The 27,322-nt window shown below is 45.8% G+C and overlaps 1 protein-coding gene across 18 annotated transcripts in view; it reads left to right on the plus strand.

Annotated features, from left to right (window-relative positions):
• The first annotated feature begins 3,994 nt into the window (after window positions 1–3,994).
• The window catches only part of TACC2 (transforming acidic coiled-coil containing protein 2), a 210,748-nt gene continuing 187,420 nt past the window's right edge, over window positions 3,995–27,322 (plus strand). For 11 of the 18 annotated variants that reach the window (XM_072740263.1, XM_072740273.1, XM_072740277.1 and 8 more), the window contains exons 1-3: window positions 3,995–4,329; window positions 20,175–20,252; window positions 26,506–26,565. In XM_072740263.1, coding sequence (XP_072596364.1) covers window positions 20,220–20,252; window positions 26,506–26,565 — 93 coding nt within the window. In that variant the 5' untranslated portion in view covers window positions 3,995–4,329; window positions 20,175–20,219. Of the gene's footprint in view, window positions 4,330–5,128; window positions 5,286–17,696; window positions 18,149–20,174; window positions 20,253–26,505; window positions 26,566–27,322 lie in introns of those variants that run through there. The other 7 variants (XM_072740268.1, XM_072740271.1, XM_072740272.1 and 4 more) reach the window with 5 other exon arrangements.

The following is a 27,322-nucleotide window of genomic DNA, read 5'->3' on the forward strand; positions in this document are numbered from 1 at the left end:
GGACGGGTGGAATGGAGCTACAGAGCAATTTAAATATATTTACTCACCTTGGAAGGCCAGAGTGAGATTTTTTTCTTATTATTGAGATATAATTCATCTGCCATAAAATTCACTTTTATAGTATATGATTCAGTGATTTTTTTTTTTTATTATATTCACAAGAATGGTGCAATGGAACCATCACCACAATCAACTTCAGAACACTTTCATCACCTCGGGAAGAGAACCACAACCCATTAGCAGTCACTCTCCATTCTCCCCAGGCACTGTGAAGAATTTAGGCTAAGGGTATAAATGCTGATTGCAACTTATTTTAGTTGTGATGGGCAGGAACATCTTCTCTGAGAAGGTGACATTTGAGAAGAGACTTGAATCATGGGAAGTAATGAGTCACGCAAAGATACAGGGAAATCGTATTCTGCTCAGAGGCAATGGCAGAGAAAAGTCTTTGAGGACAAAATGAGTCTGGCACATTCGAAACGTCGGGAAGGCACATGGAGCTGGAGTGTGGGACCCAAGGGAGAGAGTGCTGGAAAATGAGTTTGGCTCTGATTCTCATTATCGGTAATTGACCTACGTTGTTCTGTTTCTAGAAACAGGATTGGTGGTGACTTGAAGATGACCATGAATTCTCTGACATTCCTCCCTTTAAGAAGGTGGGTTTATGTCTCCCCCCCTTTAATGTGGGCCCCACGACGGTCTGACCAATAGAATACGGAAAAGACACTGTGCCAGTTTCTAGATCTAGGCCTTAAGAGATCATAAGCTTCTACATTCTGTTTAGTGGAACATTTACTCTTGGAACCTATCATCTAGACTGTGAGGAAGCTCCAGACACACGGAGAGGCCATGCATAGGGCACAGGTGAGCTGCCAGCCAAAGTCTGTGTCACCTGCCAGCCATGTGCATGAGCCTTTGGGATGTCCAACCTCACCGAACCTCACATGGCTCTGGTTCTAGCTTCTGAGAGCAGTTTACATGAGAGCCCTTCCTCAGCACAAAAACCACCTAGTGGAGCCCAGCCCACCCACAGAACCACAAGAGAGGTTTTTAAGTTACTGCACCAGGGTTTGTTTTTTTTTTTTTTTTTAATGATAGACATAGAGAGAGAGGCAGAGACGTAGGAGGAGGGAGAAGCAGGCTCCAAGACGGGAGCCCGACGTGGGACTCGATCCCAGGACTGCCAGGCAGGCACTAAATCACTGAGCCACCCAGGGATCCCCTGCACCAGGTTTTGATCTGGAGATTAACTTCCTTCAACTTTGATCAATATTCTTACATGACTTCCTTGATAGTTTCTTCCTTCCACTTTTTTGTTCCGTCTGCTTCTTTGTTAATGAGATGTGGAACTTCATGAATCGATTCTCTAAGCCTGCGACATTTTCTTCTTCGTATTTTAAATATTTCTTTAATTCTATTTTTTCAGACATATCTTTGTTTACCCTCAGCCTTCTATTGCATTTTTTATTTCAGACTACGAGAGAGGTTCGGTTGTTGATCTTGCTTTTGTCTGCTCTGTGGGTATCAGGAGAGGGTGGGACAAGGTGAAGAGGCTCTGCTTAGAGATATTATTAATTTTCAAATGCTCAACCCTAGTTCTGCTCCCTCCATTGTTCCTGGTGTGTCAGAGCCTCTCCTGGGTCTGCAGAGCAGACTGGGTTTTGTTCGGGCTGAAGCCCCACCTCCCCCTCTTACCCCAGCTCTGGGCTGAGCCTCCTGTGTCCTGATTCTTCTATGACCAGACCTCTATCCACTCTCCGGTGTCCACAAACACAGATCAATCTCTTGATTGATGTGCCATCCCAGTTTGCTTCGTTAGGGTCCCAACAAACTTAAAAAAAAAAAAAATTCCTTTGCTGTCAGGTCAATGAATTCTCGAAGGAGAGGAGCTCTGTCTGCTTCATTAATGAGAATTTCTTTTTCACCACATAGGGAGATAGTGGGCCGTAAACATCCTTTTATTTGTACAAATCCACCTGTTTGCTGTCATAACGTTACTTTGAATTATTTTCCGCTCAGAATTTAAAAATAAGCTCTAAGCATTGTCTGCGAAATGTTTTGTTTTTCTCATGTTCTCTGCCATATGCCCCTCATTTCCAGCAAGGCCGCATTTATGTGAATTTAAATCGACCCAATAAGGAATGCGGCATAAAAATATTAATGAAACCTCACTTTATGAGCAAACCGGAAACATTCAAATGTCGCCAAATTAAAGCAATTTTTTTTTTTTTTTTTTTGCTTTTGATAATGAATTAGTGTTTGGGTGGAGAAGCCTTCCAAGGCTCATTGGTCAAGTGAATGATTAAAGGTGCGCAGACAGTCTGGCCACACGGTGGCGCCACTTCAGGCAGTTTCTCCTGGGACAGTAGGAGTCTCCTGTTCATGGGCACTGGGACTTGGACTTGTGATTTTAGTGTAATTTAAAAAAAAAACAAAAAACTTTCTTACATCTCAAGTAACTTTTATCTAAGCATTATGCATTAGTACTAATTCAAGCACAGAAAAATGCTCCTGGTTGAATGAAGTGGGAAGCGAAGGAAGATGGGGAAAAAACCTTGAACACAGGCCCCTGGGACACGCCACAAGGTCACTTACAGGAAGGTGCCCCGCACAGGGTGCGAGGTGATGCTGGTGGGGTAAAATCTGGAGCAAAGGAGAAAATCAGCCACCGTGATCATAGATACAGGCTCTCTGGAAGTATCACCTTTACTTTTATGCTTGTACTCATGGAACATTTGGCGTCCATGATCTGAGTGTTGAATTTACACAAGAACTTCAGAAAAAAATCTTGCAAAGTGTGATCACTGTGAACAATTCTATTCCTGAATAAAGGCTTTCTGTTAGCAGAGAGCTTTTACCTACATCATCTTGTTTAGGCCTCACAGGGCCTATGAAAAAGGTGGGCGGTGGGGCTGTTTTAAACACGATGAGCACTTGGGTACCTGCCCCAAGTCATGGCTACAGGGGAGATGAATCAGGACCTGGCATCCAGCCTTTGGACTCCTTATTTGGAACTGACAGATGGGTCCTTTGTATGACAGGCTCCTTACAACCCAAAGACGTGAAATATGCCATGGTCAACTAAATTCAGTGCCCTGAACAGCAATTTTGAAAATTAAATATTTCTAATGGAACTTAGATTACTTTTGAAATTTTCTTTGAAAAATTACTACTCACATGAAATAAAATTCCTAGAATAGAAAAAGAAACGTGGGGAGACAGTCCTCCTCTTTCCCTGTCCCCCAGTCTCCACCCCTTGCTGTCGCTAGCTGCTGGCATGAATTTCCAGAAAGTCATTATTTTATATATTATAAAATATTGTAGGGCACCTGGGTGGCTCAGTCTGTTAACTGTCTGACTCTTGATTTTGGCTCCGGTCATGATCTCAGGGTTGTGAGATTGGGCCCTATGTCAGGCTCTGTGCTGGGCATGGAGTCTGCTTAAGATTCTCTCTCTCCCTCTCCCTCTGCCCCTCCCCTCTAAAAAATATATATATATATACATATATATGCAGTGCAGTATGATTTTTTTCAGAGCATAGAATTAATATACTGCACATAATGTATGCATATATAAATTTATACCCTTTTTTACCCAAATGATAACATATTCTATATACTGTTACGAACCTTAATTTTTTTTCCCACTCACCTATGTATCTTGGAGAGTTTTCATTGTTGGTACAAGGAGCTCTGTTCTTTCTAATGGTTGTTTTGTTCTCCATTGCACGGTTGCACATTTGATTCATTCAGTACTGATGGAATTTTAGGTAGTTTTGCCATTTAGAAATGGTCTCAGAGTAACTGCTCGCTTTCTGAAAGGACAACTTGATTTTAGGAGGTCGGTAGAAGCTGACAATGACCTTTCCTGTTTACCGGAAGCACTTCTAATTTTATAGTGTTTTGTCCTGTTTTTAAGGCTGCTTTGTTTTGAAAAGTGGCTGGTCCTAGTCAAATAGTCAAATATAGAACTGCCCCCAAGTAAATTAAAGTGCAGCTCCAGGCAGTTGAGACTGGATCCTGATCCCAGAAGACTTGGAGAAAAACAGAGAGCTGCAGAATCTGGGTACCTGCAAGCTCCCTGGCCTCTGTTATCCTCCCTAAGGGCTGCAGAGCCTTCTGGAAAGCTGCCGCCTAGCCTGGGTCAGATTGCTTACACGCCGCTGCTTCCCAGGCCAGCGTTCCCAACCTTAAGCCAGTGCACATTTATAGAACACTTCCATGTGATCCTGGCGGAAGGCAGACCACGGGCGGAGGGCAGTGCTGAGAAGTCCTAACATCAGGAAGAGAGGGCCTTTTCTCAGCTCTCCTCATGCTAAGAGGATCCTGGGTAAGTAAGTTTCAGACTGATGGCTTTCTTCCTTTGAACAACGTCTGCCTTTCAACTGGTTTGGCTACTGGGATTAGAGGGGATAAATGCATCTCTTGCTTTTCTTTCCTTATAAAGGGAAATTAAAGGCACATCTGTGCTGCTTATTTCCAAACTCCCCCACCCCCTTGTCTCCCGAGCCGCATGAACTGTATTTTTTTCTCTCCAATAAGTTACTTTTGGTAGGATAAGTCCCCATTGATCTAGACCCTGGTCCCGTCATTCGTAAAATAAGGGTTTTTGACTGGATGAAATTTCATTCTTCTGGCCTCTGTTATGATTCTGCCTATTGCAAATGGGATTTTCAAGTATTTATGGTTCTGTGGAATGATGATTTAATAGACCCCCTGAGGCCCTAATACAGTGAGACTTTATGGGAAAAAGTTATTTTAAAACTCCTAATGGTGTTGACTTTGACATATTTGCCGTGTTTCTCTAGACTCACACAAGTACCTTTTCAGACCATTTCTGAAGTTGTGGCTGCCAACTCGAGTTGCCATGTGATTTCAACAGAAACAGTGTTTTTGAGTCTGACGTGGTGTCAGTTATAACTGAATCTTCAGGCCACACCGAAGTAAGGCAGAGTGCTAAGCCTCATTCAAAAATCTTATGGTTTAGTAAAACACAGTGCAGTGTGTGTGTGCGTGTGGGTCCTATTTCATAGCATGTTCCATTAAGCAGAAATGCACAGACTGCCATTCCTTATCCCACTCGTACCACGTACACTCTAACTGTAATGTCTGCATGTGTGTGTGCACAGGTGACAAGTCTCCTCCAGCTTTAGCTGCTGCTTCCAAATTGGCACACTGTCCTTCCTAGTGAATACCTGTTGGCTACTTTGGGATTGTCCTACTCTCAGGTCCAACCGGTAGGGTCCTGTTTCCCTCCACGTCCTCCTGCACAGACACCAATACCAGGTGGGTTTTGTGGCTGTTGGTGGTTGACTTCAGAAAAGTCTTATTATCCAGTTTTGTTTTAAAAGTCCATTTGATTTTCCTATCTTGTTGCTCTGTTTATATGGGGAGATTTGGGAAGATCTAAGAACTCTGCTGCCACCATGTTCCCAGAATGCCCCTTGTCAGGCTTGTCATCGCCAGCAGGAGACCGCCTTGCTTCTGCAGTAACCCTAATGGGTAGTAATATGGTCTGGCCCAGAAGCAAAGGGAATGGGGAGGAAGAATCCAGAGGTTTCTGTGAATGTGCATTGGAGAGACAAGAGGAATGAAACAGAGGGAAAATTGAAACACAATCATTCATCCTTTCACTTCTTTTAGCAAACACTCAAGTGGCTCCATGTATTGAGTTCTGGGAATGATGGTATCATCATAAGCCACTGTCACATAAGCCCAAACCCTGCAGAGCACCTGGGCTGGAGGGAGGCAGATACCAAGCAGCAATCACTGCAAGGTGCAGAATTACCCTTAGGGTCCCAGGGGATGTGATTGAAAGAACACAGTCCTATCAGTGGAAATGGGAAAGTCAAAGGGGCTTTAGGTTGAAGAAGAAAGGTACGAATTCACATTTCAAGAGGTTATTTGATTGTGAATCATCTAAGTAGAAATCTCTGCCAGAATTAAAACCACAGTGGGTGCAGAAGGAAGCGAGGAACAGTGGTCTAGATTTCGTGCCTTCTGCCTGGACTCAGCAGAGGAAGTTTAGGGAACTAGTGGAATCTTCTGAGGAGACCAGGCTGGAAGACCAAAGCCTGGATCTTATTGAATGGCTCCCCTGAGAGGGTGCAGTGAGCAACCGGGGAAGGTGGAGGAGAGCCGGATTTTGTAGCACTTGTGTAAGCAGACAGAAGTTCGGAGAAAGTGGGGGTGACAATGTCAGATGCTGTGGAGATGCTGAAGGAGGATGAGGAAGGAGCAAAGGCCAGAGTCTGTGGATCCTGGGCCACTTCTGAGTGTGGTCACCATCAGGGAACATTGGTTGAAAGAAATAGAAACTCTGAGTTGAGAAGACATAGCTCTGGGCTGTAGCAACTCCTTGCATCCTGGCTTCTCAGCTAGCACCTGCTTCCTTCTGCCGAGGGTGGGCTGATATCTACTGGGTTCCTAACCTTGTTCCTCCCTCAGGCCATCATGTACAGTCTCCGGGTGTCTCTGGCACTGATCCCAGCCTCCATTCCTCATTGCCTTGTGATTTATGCCCCCACCCCCATTGATTGACTTCCAGGGCCTTAATTATATATCAAGAGATAAGTTCTGATTGGCTCAGCTTAGGCCCGTTAGCAGCTTCGAGGAGGCAGATTGGTGCCATAGACAGGATGCTGCGTCAGGGGTGGGTGGGGAATGAGCCATTTTTATGGCAGGCCCTCAAGAATTGCCTACTTAAGTGTGATTTTATGGGAGTAAAGAAGTAAAGCTGGTTGCAATGATGGGTGCTGCTAACTGCATGCAAGGATGTGTACAGAATGGGCCAGGGGCATGGGGGGGCATAAGGGACAACACTGGGGGGCCAGGACAAATGTAATTCAGCAGACTGTGGAGTACTGGCCTGTAGACAACCAAACTCACTATGATGCTGACCGTGCTCCATATCTCTGATTCCCAAGGAGATGAGAAGCCCAGGTGAGATAGTCCATCCTGGCATGGGAGGTCCTATCCCAACTCAGAAGGCAGGGCAGGGGACCGAGATCCAGGTGGTAAAACAAGGGAGCAGCCCACCATGCCCAAGAAATGAATACAGGAAGGCCACTCTTTGCGGGCTCATCTGAACTGTTTGAGAGTCACTGGACAGTCCACAATCCCTGTCCCCAGGTCCTTAAGTCAGCTGTGTATAGAAGGGGTAGATGTGTTTGTATAATCCTAGCCTGCTGTGGCAAGCCTGTGCGTGTGTTGCAATCTCGGGCAATGGTTGTGTATGGCAGGAGCAACTCAAGATCGCTGCCACCTTGCCAACGTTTCATAAATGTTGTTAATGAGGGTGTTTAAAATTGACACGGTGGAGAGAGTCGCTGGGACGAGTGAGTGCTCCGAGTTTGTGACCTAAAAAGGGGAAATTCTGCTCCGCACTCAAGTCAGGGACCAGCCCTTGCAGAGCCCCGTGCCAGAATTGGTGCCAAAGAATTATAAAGAGATTAAACCCAGCGACACAGGCTGATGTTGTTCTAGCAAAGAGGGCTAACTTTCTGTAGTCAAGCTGTTCATGTCGGTTCAGGAATGACTAAAATTGGTTGTGTTTCAGTATTCTGGGGCTCCGAAGAAATTGCCAGCATTTACCAAAGGGCTGCCTCTCCTCAGAGTAGTTGCCTTTATTAATGCTTATCAAATCCTGACTTGCAAAGCTTAGACCATGAATGATTCTTTCTTTCTGGTTGTGCTCATTCGGTGTGAAGGGACAGTACAGAGTATGATGTTGGTACAGCCGGAGTAATCATTTTTTAAAATATTTTATTTATTTATTTGAGAGAGAGCGTGAACAGGGGAGGTGGCCGGCAGAGGAGAGGGAGAAGCAGACTCCCCGAGGAGCAGGGAGCCAGACTCAGGGACAGACCCCAGACCCGAGATCATGACCTGAGCCAAAAGCAGACGTTCAACCACAGAGGCACCCTGGGAATGATCATTTTTAAGTGGGGCCAAGTTTTTCATTTTTAGGGGACATAATTTTGTTGGTCAGTCTGGGAGCTTAAAAAGCATGGCTTTGTATCCACTTCTGGTCATTCAAAAGCCCACTCCTGTGAATCTGTTTCTGCCGAAATGGATAATGAGGCTCAAGTTAGGATCTGACAAAGTGATTTTGTGTCTCATGTTTCATAGCAAACAGATGAGACAACCAACCCTTGAGTCCTGGTAGGTCACAAGATCATCCTGTCATGTGTTCCAGTTCTTTGAAGAACATTTGGTGATGTTATTGTTTGCATCACCTGGTGGAAGTTTCGCTATTTGGCATTTCTCGGATTTGCTTCCACGGTCCCCAACACCAGCCTGCTCTACTGCCCTGGGACTGCCAATGCCAATGCTTTTGCAAATGCCTCTCCCTAATTGAGCATAAACAAGGAGATTCAGGTTGTCTTGTCTTGGTTAACAGGTGTGGGGGGAATGACCCAACCACAGATGCCCCCCTTGGAGAAGCAAACAGAGAAGGAGCCATGTCCATGGGCAGTCACTCATTAGTACCAGAACTTCTTATCAGATGGGCAGATCCTACTGGTAGGGAATTCAGGAAGCTGTCCTTTGGGGGGTGTGTTCACACATGGCAAGATTAGTCCTCAAGCCCGTGTTCCAGAAGCCAGGTAGTGGTCAGACACGTAGTCCTAGGAACCCAGGCAACGGGGATGAGAGAGGGGGGCTAAGCTGAGGCTTGGGAAGCAGTGCTTGGGCTCGGTCCACTGAAGGCATCAGGTTCCACATCTGAAGTCCAACCAGAAAACTTAATCATTCTGATGATAGTTTTAGATCAGCGAAGTCTCCAAGAGGAAGTCTCTTCCTCTTGTTGTTCACAGTTATTTTGAAGAGTGCTTCATTGTCTCTGTTTTCTTCCCATCTTCAAGCTATCCTGAGGGTCCAGCAGTTGTACACATCTACTTTCTCTCTCTCATTATTTTATATCTTTTGTGGTGGAAGTACTGGGATATGGGTCACTACCCCAAAAGTTAATTAAAAAAAAAAAAACAGGAAAATTTGATTAAGATGGGTTTTATTGTTGTTGTTGTTATTCTTGTTGAGAAGAACTATAGACTAAGCAAATGGGACTTAACAGTCTTGTTTATAAGGACTTTTTAAATTATATGGTAGTTATTATTATCCTTAACTTTTTAAAGATAAGTTTACAATAAAATTGCCCGAAGAACAAAAGTCTTAAAAAGCTATTTTCTATTTTACATAATAAAATTGCCTGATGTCAGCTGAAACTCTCTAAGGCCTAATAATTGCATTTGTCTTATGTCATATAAAAGGCATAAATACCTTTAATTTCCTAGTGCAGCTCTAGCATATGGCTCATCAGTATAATATCTTGGCTCCAATATAACTGGCACTGATATTGCATCCACACTCAAGATTTCTGCTGGGTCTGCCTTCCCACCCCTCATCCCATTTCCTTCCGCCCTCCCTTTGGCCTGTAGTTCCCAATTATGTTCAAACTGTATCTGATTTCTAAAAATGACAGTACAGTTTAGCTTTTGGATTCAAGTGATGTCTGAATGTTTGTGGGTTTCAACAGCTTGTTTTCATAAGAAATATGGTTTTGCTAATATCCAATCTGCAAAGGACTATATGAAAATTGTGGGTAAGGAGAATCTTATATTTGAATGTGTCATCAAATATCTGTCTGAGCAGGAGGAAAAGAGACCCCTTACTGCAAACCAATATGGGGCTTCATGTTTCCATTTTGGGCTGAGAGACTATGTACTGTTTATAATGTGGGATGCTCAGAGCATCTGGCATGGACCAAGATGACACTAAGGGACCACCAGTCAAGGGACCATGCTGGTAAATTGTTATTTTATCACAGGAGAGTGCTAGGATCCATCCCATCGATCCTCCATCATGTGACATCCTTTGTGCTCCAATGCACAGATCTGCAGGATGGCCAGCCAGAGCTGGGTGTAGGCTGGTATAAAGGAAAATTATGGTCCCTCCAGGGGAAATCTTAACAGTTAGCTTTTGCCATGTAACAAAACCACCCCAAAACTTGGGGATTTAAAACAATAACCATTCATTTAGTCTCCAATCCTGTGGATGGGTGTTTAGGATGGGCTCAGCTGCTCCTCTGGATTTTTCTTTTGGTTGCAGCTGGGATCCTTTGGGTGTCCATGGCCTGCTGTGGGCTGGCTAGCTCTCAGCAGCTCCTCCTCAGCCATGATGCTGAGAGTGTACATATTTAATGTAGTCCCAGAAGGAGGCAAATTTTGGTTGTCCTTTGAGTAAGGACCATAGGGTCAGCCTGTTGGTCCTCAGGTCTCCCCACTCATCGTGCAGCCTATGCCTGGTGGTGTCCTTATTGTCCAGAGCCCTGTGATGAACTCTCATGTAATCATGGGTGGTAACTAAATTAAGGGGCAAAAGAAAGAACGCTCCAGTGATTCAGTATAACTCTCTCCAGAGGAGATGCCTCAAGATAGAGAATTTCCCATCATGGAGGTATTCAAGCAGACCCAGAGAGTCCATGATTATTCCCAGGTTCTGGTTTAGATGTACAAAACTTCAAATGCATCATAACCAGTGCCTGGCCTCTGGCCCCCAAAGAACCAGATTCCAGATGATGAACTGGACCCTTCAAGATCTGTAACAAACATCCTAGGATGTGATTGCCTATGGAGACCCCAGGTCTCTCCATCTAAAGGCAGCACAGGGCAACAAAGCTCTCCTGAGACAAGAAGCGTCTGTGCTTCTGGAGATGTCCTCCATCCCTGCTTTGGCAAAAGCCCTGCCACCACCTCCAGCCACACTGTGTCCTTGCTCACCCAGCCCTCTGCTTGCTCTCCACCCTGACAGTCCCTACTCCTATGTCTGATCCTGCCAACCTGACTGTGCCCCCAAGTCCATCACCCCACTCACAGTTCTCTAGTTTCAATACTTTCCTGCTTGATCTAACCTAGGGCAGGTCTAGGTTCACCTCCACCCACCTCACCCTGAGACCTCCTTGACCATCCAAGACAGAGACAAGCTATACAAAACAAGATTGTTTTTAAACAGCAAACATTTGGATAAAACTTGGCATCCACTGCAGCTATTAAATCAGATGTTATAGGCCCGAGGAAATGTTTTTGATATGCGAAATGGGAAATAAAAAGCAGTTTCAAAAAGAGGCACCTGGCCGGCTCAGTCCATAGAGCATATGACTTTTGATCTTGGGGCTGTCAGTTCAAGCTCCATGTTAGATGTAGAGATTACTTAAAAAAAATATTTTAAAAGGAAAATAACAACAGCAAAATAAATCCAAAAGAGTACAAACAGTATGCATGATCCCAATTTTAATTTTGTGGATTTTACTTAAGTTTTTAAATGTACGCAATCCTAGATGTCAATTGGTGTTTCTCTCCGGCCTATAGACTCCAGCTCAAGCCCATGCCTGGTGGATCCCCAAGGTCTACCCCATGGTTTCTGTGAATCTCCAGGGCTTGTATACTCTGGTCTCCTCTGCTCTCAGGTGTTTACTTGACTATTGTAATGACCCAAATATGAATAGAATATGAATAAAATGCAGCTCCCTCTTCAAGTACCAGCCCCCTAACCTCTGCCAAAAGTAAGACAAAGCAGAACAAAGTGCTCACAAAGCATTGGTGAATGTCTTTGAGTGAAGACCTGGGGCCAAAGAAGAGGGCTGTGTGCTACAATGGAAGGAGAGTGACGTTGGACAGGCATGCTGGTTACTCAAGTGTCCTCCGCCCACATTCAGGGGAATTTTCCCTGACCCTCTTCCATCATTCTGTATCTCACAGCAATGTCCAGGTCCTTCCTCAACCCCTCTGTCCTCTTCTCTGACTTTCACCTTAAGAACCAAACTTCTTACTCTCCTTTCACATGGGAGGACCCTTCCCTATCTGAGCTTCAGCTCCTGCCACCTACACAGACTAAATTCAGTTCTTTTCCCAAAGAGTCTTCCTTCTCAAGAGGAATTCTGGTGCTGAGCTGTGAATCAGCTGGACTAGGCTGCTGGAGGGTGAAGATTTAAATTTGGCACTCTACTGAAGTCTCTGGCCTTGATCATCTATAAAATGGCGGCGTTAGATTAGGTCAGTGCTTCTCTACGTAGACCAGGGCCCACTGGTGAGCAGACAGGCCACGAGCACACCAGGATTCCAATCCCCTCCACTCTTGGTGTGGTCAGGTGGGGCCCAGGCTGGGGATGAGGCTTCAAGCAGTCTTGCCATGTCCCCAAGTCAGAGGCTGTGTACCTGTCTTCATAGTATAGTATGTGTGCCAAGACATGAAAGGTCAGGAACCCCCATGAGGAGTTAGGGGTATTGTGCGCCCCGATTCTAATAGCTGGTCGTAGAGACTGACATTGGTGTCACAGGAAGTCTACGTTGTGATTGGGTGACAATGGGTTTGTCGGGGTGGTGGGGAATCCTAACCACATCTTATTAAAGTCAGAACGTTTGAATGGAGGGAACTCACCTTGTCATTCATTGAATGGAACACACGTTTACAGGATTCCAAAGCAGGGAGAACCAAACTAGGAAAAGATCTGGGTGGGAATCCCAACTCTGCCACCGTATCAGCCAATCAAGTCAGAAGACAGAAATGTCCCCGCTACTTTCACAGAGAGAATTTGACGTAAAGAATTACTCTCTCAGTAAGTACCAAGGCAGAAAAGCCAACTCAGAGTCATGATAGAAGGTGGCATCTGCAGGAGGCAGTTATCACACTTAGCACTCAGGGAGCAGAGAGAAGCTGCAACTACTAAAATTTAGAAGCTTGGAGGAGGGCCGCACAGAAGGGAACCTCAGGCCCCTGTGGAGGGAGCCCCAGCCACGAGGCAAGCTCTGGGACAACTGCCCATGGGACTCCAGTGCTGCACAGGATGGGATGACCCCGAGGGGACGCCATGAGGCTGGATGCTGCTCCCAGAACTGGGAAACAGACAGGAAGGAGCGTGCTCTCCTTCTTCCTCCCACCTCTGGCCTCCGCCTCCTCTTGCAGAGCCTCAGGAGCTGCTGGCCAAGCAGAAGTGGATCTGCAGAGTCCCCACACTGGACTACAGCAGGTTTGAGGCTGGGAAGTAGTAACTGAATAACTAGCTCAGGCTCTCCCCAATGGCGGGGCTGGGTATAGAGGTCTTTGGTTTCTGGGGCATAAGAGACAACTTGGGAGTTCCTTCCAGTCTCCCAGTCTCCACATTCTACAAGGCTGGGCTTTCCCCATCAAAGTTTGTTGGTGGCCGCTGAGATAGGGGATGGAAGAAGACAGGAGGCTGGGGAGAGGGGTGAGGAAGAGCTGTCATGTCACTCAAACCCCACAGAGCAGCCAGGTCCCTGCCAGAGGGGTAAGCAGGCAAGGTCTCTCCATAAATCCCCTTCCCAGGCTACGGCTGTTTGTTTGTATTAAAACAGGAACATGATAACAGAGCTATAAGTAGCTCCGTGCTCAGCTGTGCAAGGTAGGGAGTTAGGACAACTGAATTTAGCCACTGGAGGGAGAAGATGAGGTCTCCCACCTGCTGGGCCATTTGGGAACAAGCACCTGGCTGAGGTCGCTGGGCATGTCGAGCAGCCAAAGTCACCACCTGCCAGGTGAACCTGAGCTCACCTTCAATGAGCAAACATAACCTGGACTCCTCCAGCTGATGCCTCCCATGGGCTCAGCTGACACAGGACCTGACTGGCTGGATGCCACTGTGGCCAGAGGGCAGTGCCATAGCAGGACAGGCAGGTGTCATCTGACCTTGCTGGTCTGGTCCAGAGCCCAGTGCAGGGCCTGCAGAGGCCCGCTCAGGGGTGAGGCTGTCTGCTGAAAGCATGCCTGTCCCAGTCCAGATCAGGCTCCAGGCCCTGCTCGCTGGGAAACAAGGATAGATCATTCCCACCTTCTTGGCCTTGGCTTCCCCATCTGCGGAGGAAGTGTTGCTGACGATGATCTCCAAGCTTCTTCCAACACTAACAACCCAACATGCTCAGTGCAGAAGAAAAGTCAGAACTTTTTAAGCCTTTAACACAGATACATTCCCATCACATACAAAAAAGAGGGCTTTTTTTTTTTTAAAACATAGAGAATAAAAAAGTCCCTAAATAGAAAACTTAGTATAATTGTCTGATGTATCAACAAATCCCAACAGGCTGTTCTCTCGGGACAGTGCAGGTTAGTTGCAAAACCTCTCTGAGCCTCCGCGTTATCGTCCATGACATGGGGCCGCCGTGATCTTGTCTCTGATTTCCTAGCTCCCTGTGCCTCCCCACCCTACCCGGAGCACGTAAAATGGGGCATTGGCCCAACCTGGACACCGCAATCTGGGTCTGAGCAACGTCCTCCACCCACAGGCCGCTTGTGCACTGCTCAGCTGCTGTGCTGGTTCTCACGTTTCCACTTCCCTTCCTCCTCCACACTTGGCCCCAGGCCTCATTTCCCCGGTTATGCTCTTGGCTCCTCTCAGCATTGCTCTGTCAACCCAGCCCTGCTAGGCTGTCTGGGCCACCGCAGGAAGTGACGGGCCCAAACCTGGCCCTTTTCAGAGATCAATGAGGGGGGATGGGTCGCATCAGCTGGGACCTTCCCAACCAGCTCCAGTTGCCAACAACTAAACACTCCATGCTCTACTCTGGGAGTAAATGAGCAGAAAAATAAATGAGAGAAAAAGGCTATCAACCCCCTTGAACTGCACTGAAAAATCTTCCAAGGTGGTAGGTAGCATCACATCCTTCATGAATGCAGGGTCTGGGGCCAACTGGCTCCATCCTTCCTCTTGCTCTCTGCTGGTCTTGACCATGTGACTTGATCCCTCTGGGCCTCGGTTGTTCATCCATCAAAAAAGAAAATACCTACCCCGTCGCTTTGCTGTAAATATGAAAGAGCACACAAGCAACCCAGTGCTTGGTACGTGAAAAAGCTTAATATTTATGGAACGCGTGAAGACGTGAATTAATGAATCAAAGACTGTCCTGTTTTACATTCGGGGGCTGTGATGATGTGACACCAATAAACCAGTTGAGAAACAAACATCTTCCCAAGCAATTATCCATTAAAATGAATTTTATATTTTAATCTATCGGAGAGTAGGTTGAGGTTAGCTGGCTGGTTAGGCTCAGTGCAGGAACAAGTGGGTAGAAGAAACCTTTGTGCATTCAGTCTCATTTGTGGCAAGCCACTGGAAAGAATTGGAAGCCTAAACTGTGGATCCTTTTCAAAGATGTGCAGTTTCATTCGTCTGAGGACATAGAGGCACTCTTAGCTAAATTAACACCTGGTGCCTGGCGATGGCCACAGAGAGGGACAGGATTGGAATGATGCGTCACCAGCCCAGTAAACACTTCAGTGTTTACTTCTTAAAGTAAGAAGACACTTAAATGGCTTCTTCAAAAGTTCTTGAAACCATCTGCTTTCTTCTTACTGAGCCCGTGTTATAAATAAAATGTCTTCGTTGCCATTTGTTTTTCCTAGCGCACAAGTCAGTTTAGCTGAGCTTTTACTGCAGATGTACCGAGTTCTAAGTAGTTGCGCCCAAATTCATGATTTTACCGAAGGGATAGAAAGAAGGCAGTATAAACCTTGTTTCACTGAAGGCTCTGCTTATTGAGACTCCAAATAGACCCACTGCCAGCAACAACAGCACAGGCAGTGGTTTATAAGTTTACTCTGCTCCAAGAGCTTTACTGAAATTAACTCACCACCACCATGTGAGATGAGGTAGGTATTGCCATGATTCCCATTTTAGAGATGAGACAACTGAGGACACAGAAGTTAAATAACTTGCCAGAGTTTATACACCAGGCAGCGGTCTGGTTCATAAACCCAACCCCTGCCTCCAGAGGGAAGTTGTCCTGGAGATGGATGAGCAAATCTACACACACCTGTGTGTAGTCACACGTGGTGGGAAATGGAAATCTGGTTGCTTGCTTAATGTCCAGCTTGAAAGAAGACAGCACAAAGAGGGAAGCTGATCAGCCATGGACAGGTGTAGACAGTGGTAAGTCAAGGAGACTGATACTGAGGTTCTATCAGAGTACTGCCTTGGGGAGAGGTGGTCATGGCTAAGGAATGTAGACAATCTGGATTCCATAGCGCTTGGCATCTGAACACATCCCCTGTGCCTAGGCAATCTGTTAGAGGAGACGGAGCACCAACTTCTGGGATGGAAGCTAAAAGGTCTGCTTACTTGAGGTGACCAGGACAGCGGTGGTGGGACAGGTGATGATGCCCAATATCCAGCAGTCATGACAGTGTTGGTCCAGGAACCAATGGTGGTGGCAACCGTGATATCAGTGGCCAACCACGAGCTGATGGAGGGGATAGTTCATGGAGGGAATTTGAGCTGCCGAAGGGATGCAGCTGAAATTGAATACTGAACATTCCCCACCTTCAACATCCTTATGGGACTCCGCCATTTTGGTTGGCCATCCTCTCTCTGTCCTTCTCCCCTCCTCTCAGGGGCAATCCTCCCCGTCTCTTTCACTATGTTTGCTTCCTGTTGCCCTCTGAATGACCCCTCTTCATTTTCAATTGGCTCATCCAAGATATTTCACTTAAAAAGATTCTCTTCCCTAGAAGAATTCTCCTATGACTTGGGTGGAAGTGGGGGAGGGGGAAGGCAAACATTCTTGATTCTCATCCCACCAATCCTTAATTGTACAGAAACCCGGTGTTCATAAACATAAAAGTAACAATTTTCAAACATTCCCCCCCAATTGTGGAATTATTTTCAAACAACAGTTTGTACAGAACTCCAAGATGTGAAACATAAACACTTTAACATGAGGTGAAATTCATGTAACACAAAATTAACTATTTATTTATTTATTTATTTATTTATTTATTTATTTATATTATTATTTTAAATGAACCATTTTAAAGTGAACAACGCAGTTGTATTTACCACATTCACAATGCTGGTCAACTGCTGCTTCTGTCCAGTTCCAGAATATTTTTCATCTCACCAAAATAAAACCCTAAACCCATCAAGAAGTTACTCCCCCTTTCCCCAGCCCTTCCGAACAGTCAATCTGGTTTCTGGATTTGCCAATTCTGGACATTTCCTATCAATGAAATCACACAGTCCGTGGCTTTTCTCAGTAAATTTTTGTGGTTCATCTGAGTTGTTAGCACGTATCTGAACTTCACTCCTTTTTATGGCTGGTCAATATGCTGCTTTATGGATGAACCACAATTCGAATATCCATTCACCTGTTGGAACATATACACCTTGGCTCTGTCCAAACCGAAAGTGGGGGCACCAAGATCCCCCCTCTCTGCATCCAGCTTGAGCTCCGCCCCCAAGACACCTGGCCCCCAGGAGGCCTCTGATGTCATGCCAACTTGCTGCCCTGGGTTGGGGGGCACCTCGCGGCAGGGATCAGGGCCTTTTGCACAAGCAAAGACTCTGCCTTATGAGAAACAAGATCGAAACTGGCTTGTTCTTGCAAATGAGTGGCTGGCTGGCCGTAACCCAAGGGATCGGGGAGGGTGGAAGGCCGCGGGGCAGCAGGGTATCCGGGCGGCTGCGCACTGGTCCCACCCAAGGGCCTCGAGGCCTCCTCAGCACCCCGGCCAAGCCTGCAGCACTTTATGACTTCACTTGTTGAAAGTCAAGCCCCGCCTCGGTAAGTACATTCTCCACACACCACACCATAAACAGGTGCCAGACTGCTGGCGTCATCATCTTTCCACAAGTTTCTTTTGTCTTGCCACATGATTTAGGGTGGGAGTTTTCCAGGTGCCAATGGGAAGCCCTGGGCGCATTTGACTCCTGTCCCCAAGGAGAGCTCTGTCCCCGCTCTGCTGGGTGGAGGGCAAGTGGGTGACCGGCGGGGCCCTACTCCCCGGCAGGACGATTCCGATCGCTTAGGTGCAGCCAGGCAGGTCACGGGGCCAGTTTAAGTCTGGATAAGCCTTCTCTGAAAGGAGCCCTGCTAATGTGATAACCGGGAAAATCCTCTACGTGAAAGGCCCTGGCCGCGATGGGCGCAGAAACGCTGATTCCACGTTTGTGTGTTGCCCGCGGCCCGGGGAGGCCGCTGCTCAGGTAGGAGGTGCTGTGGGTGCGAGGGTGGAGCCGGCGGCCGTGCGGGGCTGGGTGACGCGGGCCTGGGCCGCACCTGCTCCTGAGTGCGGGAGGAGAAAGCACAGCTGCCGGGGAGCACACCTGCGGCCGCAGCCTCCGAAGTCCCAGACCTCCCCCAAATGTAAGTAGCGGGCAGGGCTGTACCCGCCTTCCCTTCTGGTCCCGGGGGCCGAGGGGCTGGCAGGGCTGCAGCTCAGCAGGACAGAGCTCCTGGAAAGCCAGGCCTGCTCTCCCTGCCGGCCCTCTGTGGTTTTGAAATTTGTGCTGAGCCAGAAGTAGGTGGTTGGTTTTTGTGCTTAAGATTTCTTTATTTTAGAGAGAGAAAGACAGAGAGAGAGAGAGAGAGAGTGAGCACAAGCAGGAGAGGCAGAGGGAGAGAGAAGGATGGAACCTCAAGCAGACTCTCCGCTGAGCCAGACACCAGGCTCGATCTCACCACCCAGAGATCATGACCTGAGCCGAAACCAAGAGTCTGAGGCTCAACCCACTGAGCCCCCCGGGCACCCTGAACCAGGAGTAGTTTTGTCATTGTCCTTTAGTCCATTTATGCGTATGAAAAGCCAGTCCAAGCGCTCTGATTTGTGATACCATTATTGACTTTAATCTGGTGAATGAATGTCAGAAATCAATATTACAGAGAACCGTATGACATTCCAACTGTGTGTGGGTTAAACTGGTTGGCACAGCGGGGTGGCAGTCATTGATAGGGGCATAATGAGTAACACTCAACATTATTTGCTAATGAGGCATCATTTTCCAAATGAACATCAAAAGAAACTCTGATCAATTTTAAAGGCATGAAGGTTTTCACATTCTGTGAGCATATGATACATATATCTATATTTTTCCGATCTTATAAACAGTAAGCAGCCAGAATGATGTAAGGAATTGCCTCCTTTTGACTCAAGGGTTTGGAGTGAGAGAATCAATCGATCATTATAGGGACGTCACCTGCAATTTTCTCAGTTTGGGGGCGTTTTATTTGTGCTGCTGAAAATACTCACATTTTATTTTCCCGTGACTGTTCGGTACACATAACACATGGAAGCTCCTCAGTCAGTGTTGGTTGAATAGATAAGCAATCAGTGGACAAATTTTATTTGAAGTGAGTCAATCACTGAAGTTTTCTGAGCAAATACTAGGGTGTAAGCAAACACTGCTGCGGAAGGAATCTTGAATTAGAAGGCAGGAGGCTGAGTCGTTTTTCCGGCTCTGACTTCTCCAAACTGGGTCTTGGGCAAGCTCCCTTGCCTTCCCCGGTTTCTGTTTTCCACCCTGGATTAGCCTGGTAATCCCTAAGGCTCCAGCTCTAGAAGTTGATAATTTTACAAGTTTTCCGTAACTTAGTTTCTCCATGTAGAAAAAGAGAGAGGTTATGGGGTCTCGTGGAACTCAGACGACGTCGGTGCAGCCGCGGCTTTCTGGGCTGTGCAGGAGGCATCCTCACGATGCTGGTGATCAGCCACCAGCGTGGCTAAGTGAGCCCGACGGAAGGGGTCTAGTTGTCCTGGCAGCCCCCTGCTTTATGGGATTATGTATTCCTTGTCTGGCCCCGGCTACCCCTTTTCCTCACCAAGAAAACCATCCTGCCTTCATGAAAATATGTGCAGAAGCGAAACTGATTTGATGAAGCAAGTGCTTAGAGTAAAAAAAAAAAAAAAAAAAAAAAAAAATACCGTATGGTACCGAAGGGAAGTGGATTTCACACCCCCTAAGGTTGGACCCCGGACCCTCTGTGGTCACTTGATGGGGGAACTGCCACACTCTGCATTTCCAAAGTGAGCACCAGGAGAAACAGAAAGCACCCCGAAAGTGGCCCTCCTGGAGTAATCTCTGGCAACTGCGCCCCTCCTGTCACTTTGTGGATATACCTACGTGTGTACGTTGGCGTTAACACAGACTCCGTAACAAACTCGTTTTTCAGAAGCGTCTGCCAACCCCGGGGTGGGGAATAAAAACAGCAGCCCATACTGGGAAGGAAGTCTGGGTGGCATATCGCAAAAGAAAAGCCTTCAAAAGCGATTTTCCATGATGTGACTGCAGAGATCAACATTTCCCATCATCTGGCTTTTGAGTTTGGGGAGACGCGCAGAGAAAGCCTCAGATCTTCGATGTTACAGATGTGCATACCCTTTTATTTCTTCTAGTTGCTTCTGGTAAAATCCTGAGGGACGCTGACACCCTGAATCGCCATGGGCAATGAGAACAGCACCTCGGAAAGCCAGGTGGGTGTCAGGGAGCTTCCCCCCTCAACCTACACGGGTCCCTTGACTGACTTTGATTAGATTTTTTTCAGCATCTCCTCTCCGCCCAGGAAGGAGGAAGCTAAAACACACATTATACATAGATACATATGGGCACATATGTATTTCCAGAAGTATTTACCATTTGCATTTTCAGAATTCTTGTATTAAGGCTAGCTCTGATTTTATAAACTATATATTTTTAAAAAAAAAAAAAACCTAGCTTAACTGTGCTTTTATTCTGTGCTTTTAAAATTGACAAAATAAGAGTTTGGCACATTTTTCCTGCATCGTGCCCACCCCATCCACTTACTTCTATGGATGCATCAGAGAAGGTTGAAATGAAACCTTATCCATCCTTCTCCCCCAAATAAAATTATGGCCCTTAAAAAGTGATCTTCAAATCTATCAATGTTGAACTATCTACGTTCGTTAGTGAACATCTATCACTGTTAAAGGTGAACTATCGTTTCCACGTTAGGTAAGGTTTTCATGATTGAGGAATGAGCCTCAACTGCTTAATTGTGCATACGGCTGGGATTGTTAAAATAGATTCAAATTTTATAGCTCTTCATTTTCAGTTTGAGAGACTCAATTCAATGCCCCGGTGAACAAAGTCAGGGGGACGCTTTCCTACTTCTCTCACCCACAATGCACATTTTTTGATTAACGGTATTGAGTTTTCGGAACGAGATCACTGGATCTGAAAGCCAGCATAAAGCAATTTGTATTCCTTCTGCCTTTTTCTTCCCTATGATCTTCTTTTCTCAAGGAGGAACACAGGAATCATTAAGAGAAAAGGTTGGCAAATTTCGGTCTTTAGGAGCAGGCCAGAAACAGTAAATGGCAGGATATGAGACAACAGGGAGAAGGAGGGACTGTGGCAAATAGGAGGGATTGTCTCCTGTTGTTTGAAGGACGCACCTCCATCAACCCTGGCTGATGGTGGGAGTGCAGGCCCAGTGTTACAAGACCTTCCTATCTTTTCAAGAGAAGTCAAAAGCCTCTATTTTTCTATAAAATCATAAAATATTTATAATTTAACTTTTTTTTGAAATTTTGAGACAATGATAGATTGGCGTGCTGTTGCAAGACCTAAAACAGAGAGATCCCTGAACCCTTTACCTAGTTTCCCCCCAGGGTAACATCTTTCGAAACTACAGTGCAAACTCCTATCAACGTTGATACAGTCAAGATACCGAACATTTCCCTCACCCGAAGGATTCCTTGCATTTTCCTTACAGCCACCCCCACTACCTCCAGCCCCCCACTCCTAACCCCTGGCACCTCCTAATTTGTCCTCTCTGTCTGTAATTTTGACTTTCTGAGAACGTTATATAAATGGTGTCACACGGCATGCGACCTTTTGGGACTGGCTTTTTTCACTCGGCCTAATTTCGAGATTCATCCAGGTGGTCATGTGTGTCGGTAAATTCACTCCTTTTACTTGCTGACTTATGCTCCGTGGTATAGAAACATCTGGGTTGTTTCCAGTTTGGGGGCGATCACAGTATCGCAATATCACAATAAAGCTTATTGTGAACCTTTGCATACAGATTTTGCATATGTGTGAATAGAAGTTTTCATTTCTCTGACGCGAGCGCCCAAGAACTCAATTGCTGGGTCATGTGCTAGTTGCATGTCTAGTTTTATATAGCAAGTTCGGTGTTCTAGCACGTTTAGTTTTATAAGGATCCACCAAACGGTGAGATAGAACCCTTGTACCATTTTACATTCCCACTGGCGATGAGCAATGGATGAGTGACCCAGTTTTTCCACACCCTGGCCATCATTTGGTGGTGTCGCTATTTGGCGGCACCGTGCTGCTATGTGTCTTGTGATATGTCACTATGGTTCTAATTTGCATTTCCCTGATAACTGGCGTTGCTGATCATCTCTCATGAACTTGTTGCGGTCTGTGTATTCTCTTTGGTGAAATACTGTGTTCGTGTCTTTTGCGCATTTTCTAATTGGCTTTTTTATAAACTGTTGAGTGTTAAGAGTCTTTATTTTTTTTTTAATTTTATTTATTTATTTATGAGAGAGAGAGAGAGAGAGAGAGAGGCAGAGACACAGGCAGAGGGAGAAGCAGGCTCCATGCACCAGGAGCCCGACGCGGGACTCGATCCTGGGTCTCCAGGATCGTGCCCTGGGCCAAAGGCAGGCGCTAAACCGCTGCGCCACCCAGGGATCCTAAGAGTCTTTATATAGTCTAGATACTACTCCTCTGTCAGATTGTGGTTTGCAAGTATTTTCTCCGGCATGTAGCTTGTCTCCTCATCATCTTAAGAGGGTCTTTTACGAACAAAAAGTTTTTATGAGATCAGTTTTTCCTTTTCGTTTTCTGCCAAGTCTAGCACTTTGGGTGTCAAGTCTAAGAATTCTCTTCTACATCCTGAAGATTTTCTCCTGTGTTATCCTTTCCAAAGATTTTATAGTTTTATATTTAAGTCTATGACTTATGTTGCATTCATTTTTGTGTAAGGTCTGAGATTTAGGTCGAAGTTCATTTCCTATGTTTTTGTTCTGTTTGGTTTTGTCCGTGAATGGCCATCTCTCCACTACCTTGTGTGGCAGACGCTATTCTTTCTCTATTAAATTGCTTTCACACCTTGGTCAAAAATCAGTTGGTCCTATTTGTGTGAGTCTGTTTCTGGTTTCTGTTCATTGACCCACATGTCTACTCTTCGGCTGATACCACACAGTCTTGATTACTGCTGCTAGGTAATAAGTCCTGTCCCACTTGACTACTTTTCAAAATTGCTTTAGCTATTTTAGCTAGGACTTAAAGCTTTCCATATGAATTTTAAAATAAGCTTGTCTATGTCCACAAAAGGTCTTGCTGGGATTTTGGTAGGGATACATTAAAACCTATAGATACACTGGGGAAATTGACATCTTTACTATGATGAGTCTTCCAGTCTATGGACACACAGTGCTTCTTTTTTATTTCTTTCATCATCATTTCATAAACTTCAGCATATATATTCTGCATATGTTTTAAGTTTACGCTTAAGTGTTTCATTTTATTTGCAGTAATTATACATAGCATTGTGTTTTTAATTTTGGTTTCCACATGTTCATTGCTAGTGTATTGATTTTTTTTGGTTTTGATTTTATATCCTGTGACCTTGCTGAACTCACTTATTAGTTCCAAGAGGCTTTTTGTGGATTCCTCAGGATTTTCTATGTAGACAATCACGGTATTTGCAAATCAAGAGAGTTGCATTTCTTCTTTTTGATTCCTTTTCCTTCCTTATTGTGGCTAAGAATTCCAATACTATGTTAATTAGAAATGGTCAGAGTGGACAGCCTCACCTAGTTCCTGGTTGTGGGGGGAAAGCATTCCATCTTTTGCTGTTAATAAGTAAGTTATTAGCTTGCAGGTTTTGATAAATTCTCTCTCTTTTTAAACGAACTTTCTTGCTTGCTTGCTTGCTTGCTTGCTTTCTTGCTTTCTTGCTTTCTTTTAGGCCCTAGTGTCAAGAGTTGCATGTTCTACTGACTAAACCAACTGGGCACCCCTATAACTTCTCTTTATCAAGTTAAGGAAGATCCACCTCTATTCCTAGTTTGCTAAGAATTTTGATCATCAATGGGTATTGGATTTTTTCAAATGAGCTTTCAATTTTTCTCTGTCAGTTGATGTAGCCATATGATCTTTCTTTCTTCTTTGGGCTGTTGCTATGTTAGATTACACTGACTGATTTCCGAATGTTGAACCAGTCTTACATACCTGAAATTAATCTTACCTGGTCGTGGTGTATAATTATTTATAAAGATGTTAGGCTTGATTTGCTAACATTTTGTTGAGGATTTTTGTGTCTAAATTCACTATAAACACTGCTTGGTAGTTTTGTTTTCTTTCTCAGGTTCTGGTATGCTAAAACTTATCTCCTAGAACAAGTGAGGGAGTGCTGTCTCCTATATTCCTAGAAAAGGTTGTGTAAAGAAATTCTACACTTTTCACAGTGTTGGGAACTAATTTAAATCATATTTAAACACTCTGTGAGCCAAAAAGATGCTCCTGCTGCCTGAGGTTGGCTCATGTCCTACTTCTTTGTGATCTCATTAAAGGGATGTTTTATCTTGTGTTTTGGAGTGAAGAAGGGCACGGCCATTGGTTCGGTGCTTTCCATGTGCAGACACAGTACAGGCCCTAGACTCATATTCTGGCCTTTAGTCCCGCTGATTCATAAACTAAGTGGCTCAATTTCAATACCTTCTCTAAAGACTTGCAGATCTGTTTGGGTCCCAAACCATCTGGAAGCTCTACTGTTGGCTACAAACACAATAGAGCCCTAGTTGTCACTGGGGGTGTATTTGCTCCTACCCCCAGGACATTTGTCAATGTTTGAAGGCAGGTTTGGTATCACAGCTCCAGAGTGGGGGTGCTACTGGTATCTAGTAGAGGTCAGGGATGCTGCTAAATGTGCTCAATGCACAGGGATGGCCCCACACGGAGATTTATTCTTCTGAAAATGTCTAAGGTGCCAAGGTTGAGAAAACCCAGAATAGCAGAACATTTGTCTTGCCTGCTTGAAGAGAACTCCTTGGGGCGGTGGCTGAACTTTAATCTGAGATGAATTTCTACCTGAATACAGGCAAATTAAAGTGGCTTACGTTTTTTCTTCATTACATTTACTAAATTACACTGTCCAGAAATGGAAGGCTGGTTGCTTAGAATAGACTAACAGAGATGGAATTGCTAGGTCAAATAAAGGGTGTTTTCAAAACTCTTGCTATATAACTAGATCTAGATCTATCTGTATCTACATACAAAATACTTTCCGGAAAGGTGATGCAAATTTATACTTTTCTCATCAGGGTATGAGGGGGTCCATCTCACTAGATCGTTGCAAGCAACGGATATATTTCAGTGTTTCAGATCTTTACCTCTCACCTTCTGCCAGCCCCCAGCCCTGTCCTCTCTCTTCATCTGTTCCCTGCTGGAGCAGACAGGAGGTGTCTTCCTGCCATTGCAAATTTTCACATCTCCAGCCTCAGTCAGATATGACCCAGCAGGACATGATGGCATTGCCTTTAGGAGTCCAGGGTCAGTACAAGGTTTGCCTTCCACAGAGAAACAAGTGGGAGTGAAGTATGTTTGGCTACAGGATCAGGGATCCCCTGTGGGGCTGGTGTTCCAGACTCATCTTTCCACCATCTTTTTTTTTTTTTTTAATTTTTATTTATTTATGATAGTCACAGAGAGAGAGAGAGAGGCAGAGACATAGGCAGAGGGAGAAGCAGGCTCCATGCACCGGAAGCCCGACGTGGGATTCGATCCCGGGTCTCCAGGATAGCGCCCTGGGCCAAAGGCAGGCGCTAAACTGCTGCGCCACCCAGGGATCCCTCCACCGTCTTTTGAATGATCCATGGTTGCCCCATGTTTCTCAGACCTGAACTAGACTCCTCCTCCTCTATCCTTTACTCCTCCTGCATCCCCCTCCTACATACCATGATCTACCCTACCATCCAAGACAGAAATCTGGGGGTCACCTCTGACTCCACTCATTCCCATTCTCCCCATGTAATAAATCATTCTATGAATTATAATTAATAAATTAATGGTCTGGCCATTTAGTCTTTCTTTTTTCTAGCCAGCCTGAGTCATGCTGCGAAAGGTGGGCCCAGATTGGTGATGGCCCCATTAATATCACTTAGAGCCCTTTCTCAAAAGATGAACACATAGCACATGTCCAAGATGTAGTTTTTTTCTAACTTTTTTCCCTCTCCACCCCCACCACACACCCTATTACCACACACCTGGATCGGTGCAGGGGCTGCTTCAAACTTCTGCTCCAAACCAGTTTCTCTGCCTCCACACTCCTTCCTTTACCCCATCCACACCACCAGGCCTCTCCCAGAGGCTTTTCCTCTGCGCTGGTACACGTGGAGGCCCCAGCATTCTACTTACAAGTGAACTCTTGGAAGGAAAGATAGGGGTCTGAAGGAACCTCCTGTTCACAGATTAAAGACCAGGCACTGAGGACCAGCCATGTCACCAGGGCAAAGGATGAGGACAGGCCTGCCCAGTGCCAACCCTTGCCTTCCTCCTATGCCCTCGGGTGGCAGGTGCCTTTCCCTCCATTAACTAATGTCCCCTGATAGCCATGGGCAGGGTGGGAGTACACTCAGCAGGAATAGAAACCAGCCAAGAGTGTCCCTCTGGTACTGCGGGGGCTCCTGTTCACTGTGGCCCCTCCTAACAGCGAGACTCCTTTGCTTTCAGCAAGAGAACTCCGGCTTGCATAACGTCATCCTGTGGCCTCCAAACCCTGAGCCTGCACAGGTACCGGGAGGTGTGCTATGTGTGGTCTGCTCTCCGCCCCCTTCCTAACATCTAGGCGTTTGCACGCTTTGCATGTTCCTTTGAATTTTTAAGTTTTCTCCTCCTTCTCCTATTGCCTCCTACCATCTACCTCAAATGAGTTGTAAAACACAGAAGAATCTGCAATACATGTTCAGATTTTTTAAGAGAACATTTTGACGTGCCTGCCCCAAAACTGGCACAGCTGCTATGCCGTGAGATGCTCAGTAAAGCTCATGTTCTCAAGGTATTACAGACGCTGGGAGCCCCCACTAACCTTCCACACTCCTCGGCTTTGCTTTCCCTAGTCCTGGAGTGAGGCTTTGTACGGGGCAGTGGCCCTGTCTTCACCACCACATCACCAAAACTGATGTGTTGTTAAAAAAAAAAGAAGCTTGTGTTCTGAATCAGTTGTCCGTGTCGTCGTGCAGCTGGCTGAGTCCCAGAGCCTTAGCTCCAGCTGAACTGTTTGCCATCCACTGGGGAGGAGGGCAAATCTGAAGCTTTACATCCATTTCAAGATTTTTCCTGGAGAGAATGTCAGGCAAGGTTGGTGTGTGCTTGTGGGTGAGGTGACGGTGAGACGGTTAAATGGCACCTGCTCTGAAATCCCATCACCCCCAGGAGGGGTGTTAGGCTCCTGGGTGGTGTGTTCTTGGCTTTAAGGAAAGAGCCTGGGTGCCCCAGTCAGTTGAACGTCAGATCTTGGTTTGGGCTCAGGTCATGATCTCAGGGTCAG

The sequence above is a fragment of the Vulpes vulpes genome, chromosome 15 (assembly GCF_048418805.1).
Source record: "Vulpes vulpes isolate BD-2025 chromosome 15, VulVul3, whole genome shotgun sequence".
Classification (NCBI taxonomy): domain Eukaryota; kingdom Metazoa; phylum Chordata; class Mammalia; order Carnivora; family Canidae; genus Vulpes; species Vulpes vulpes.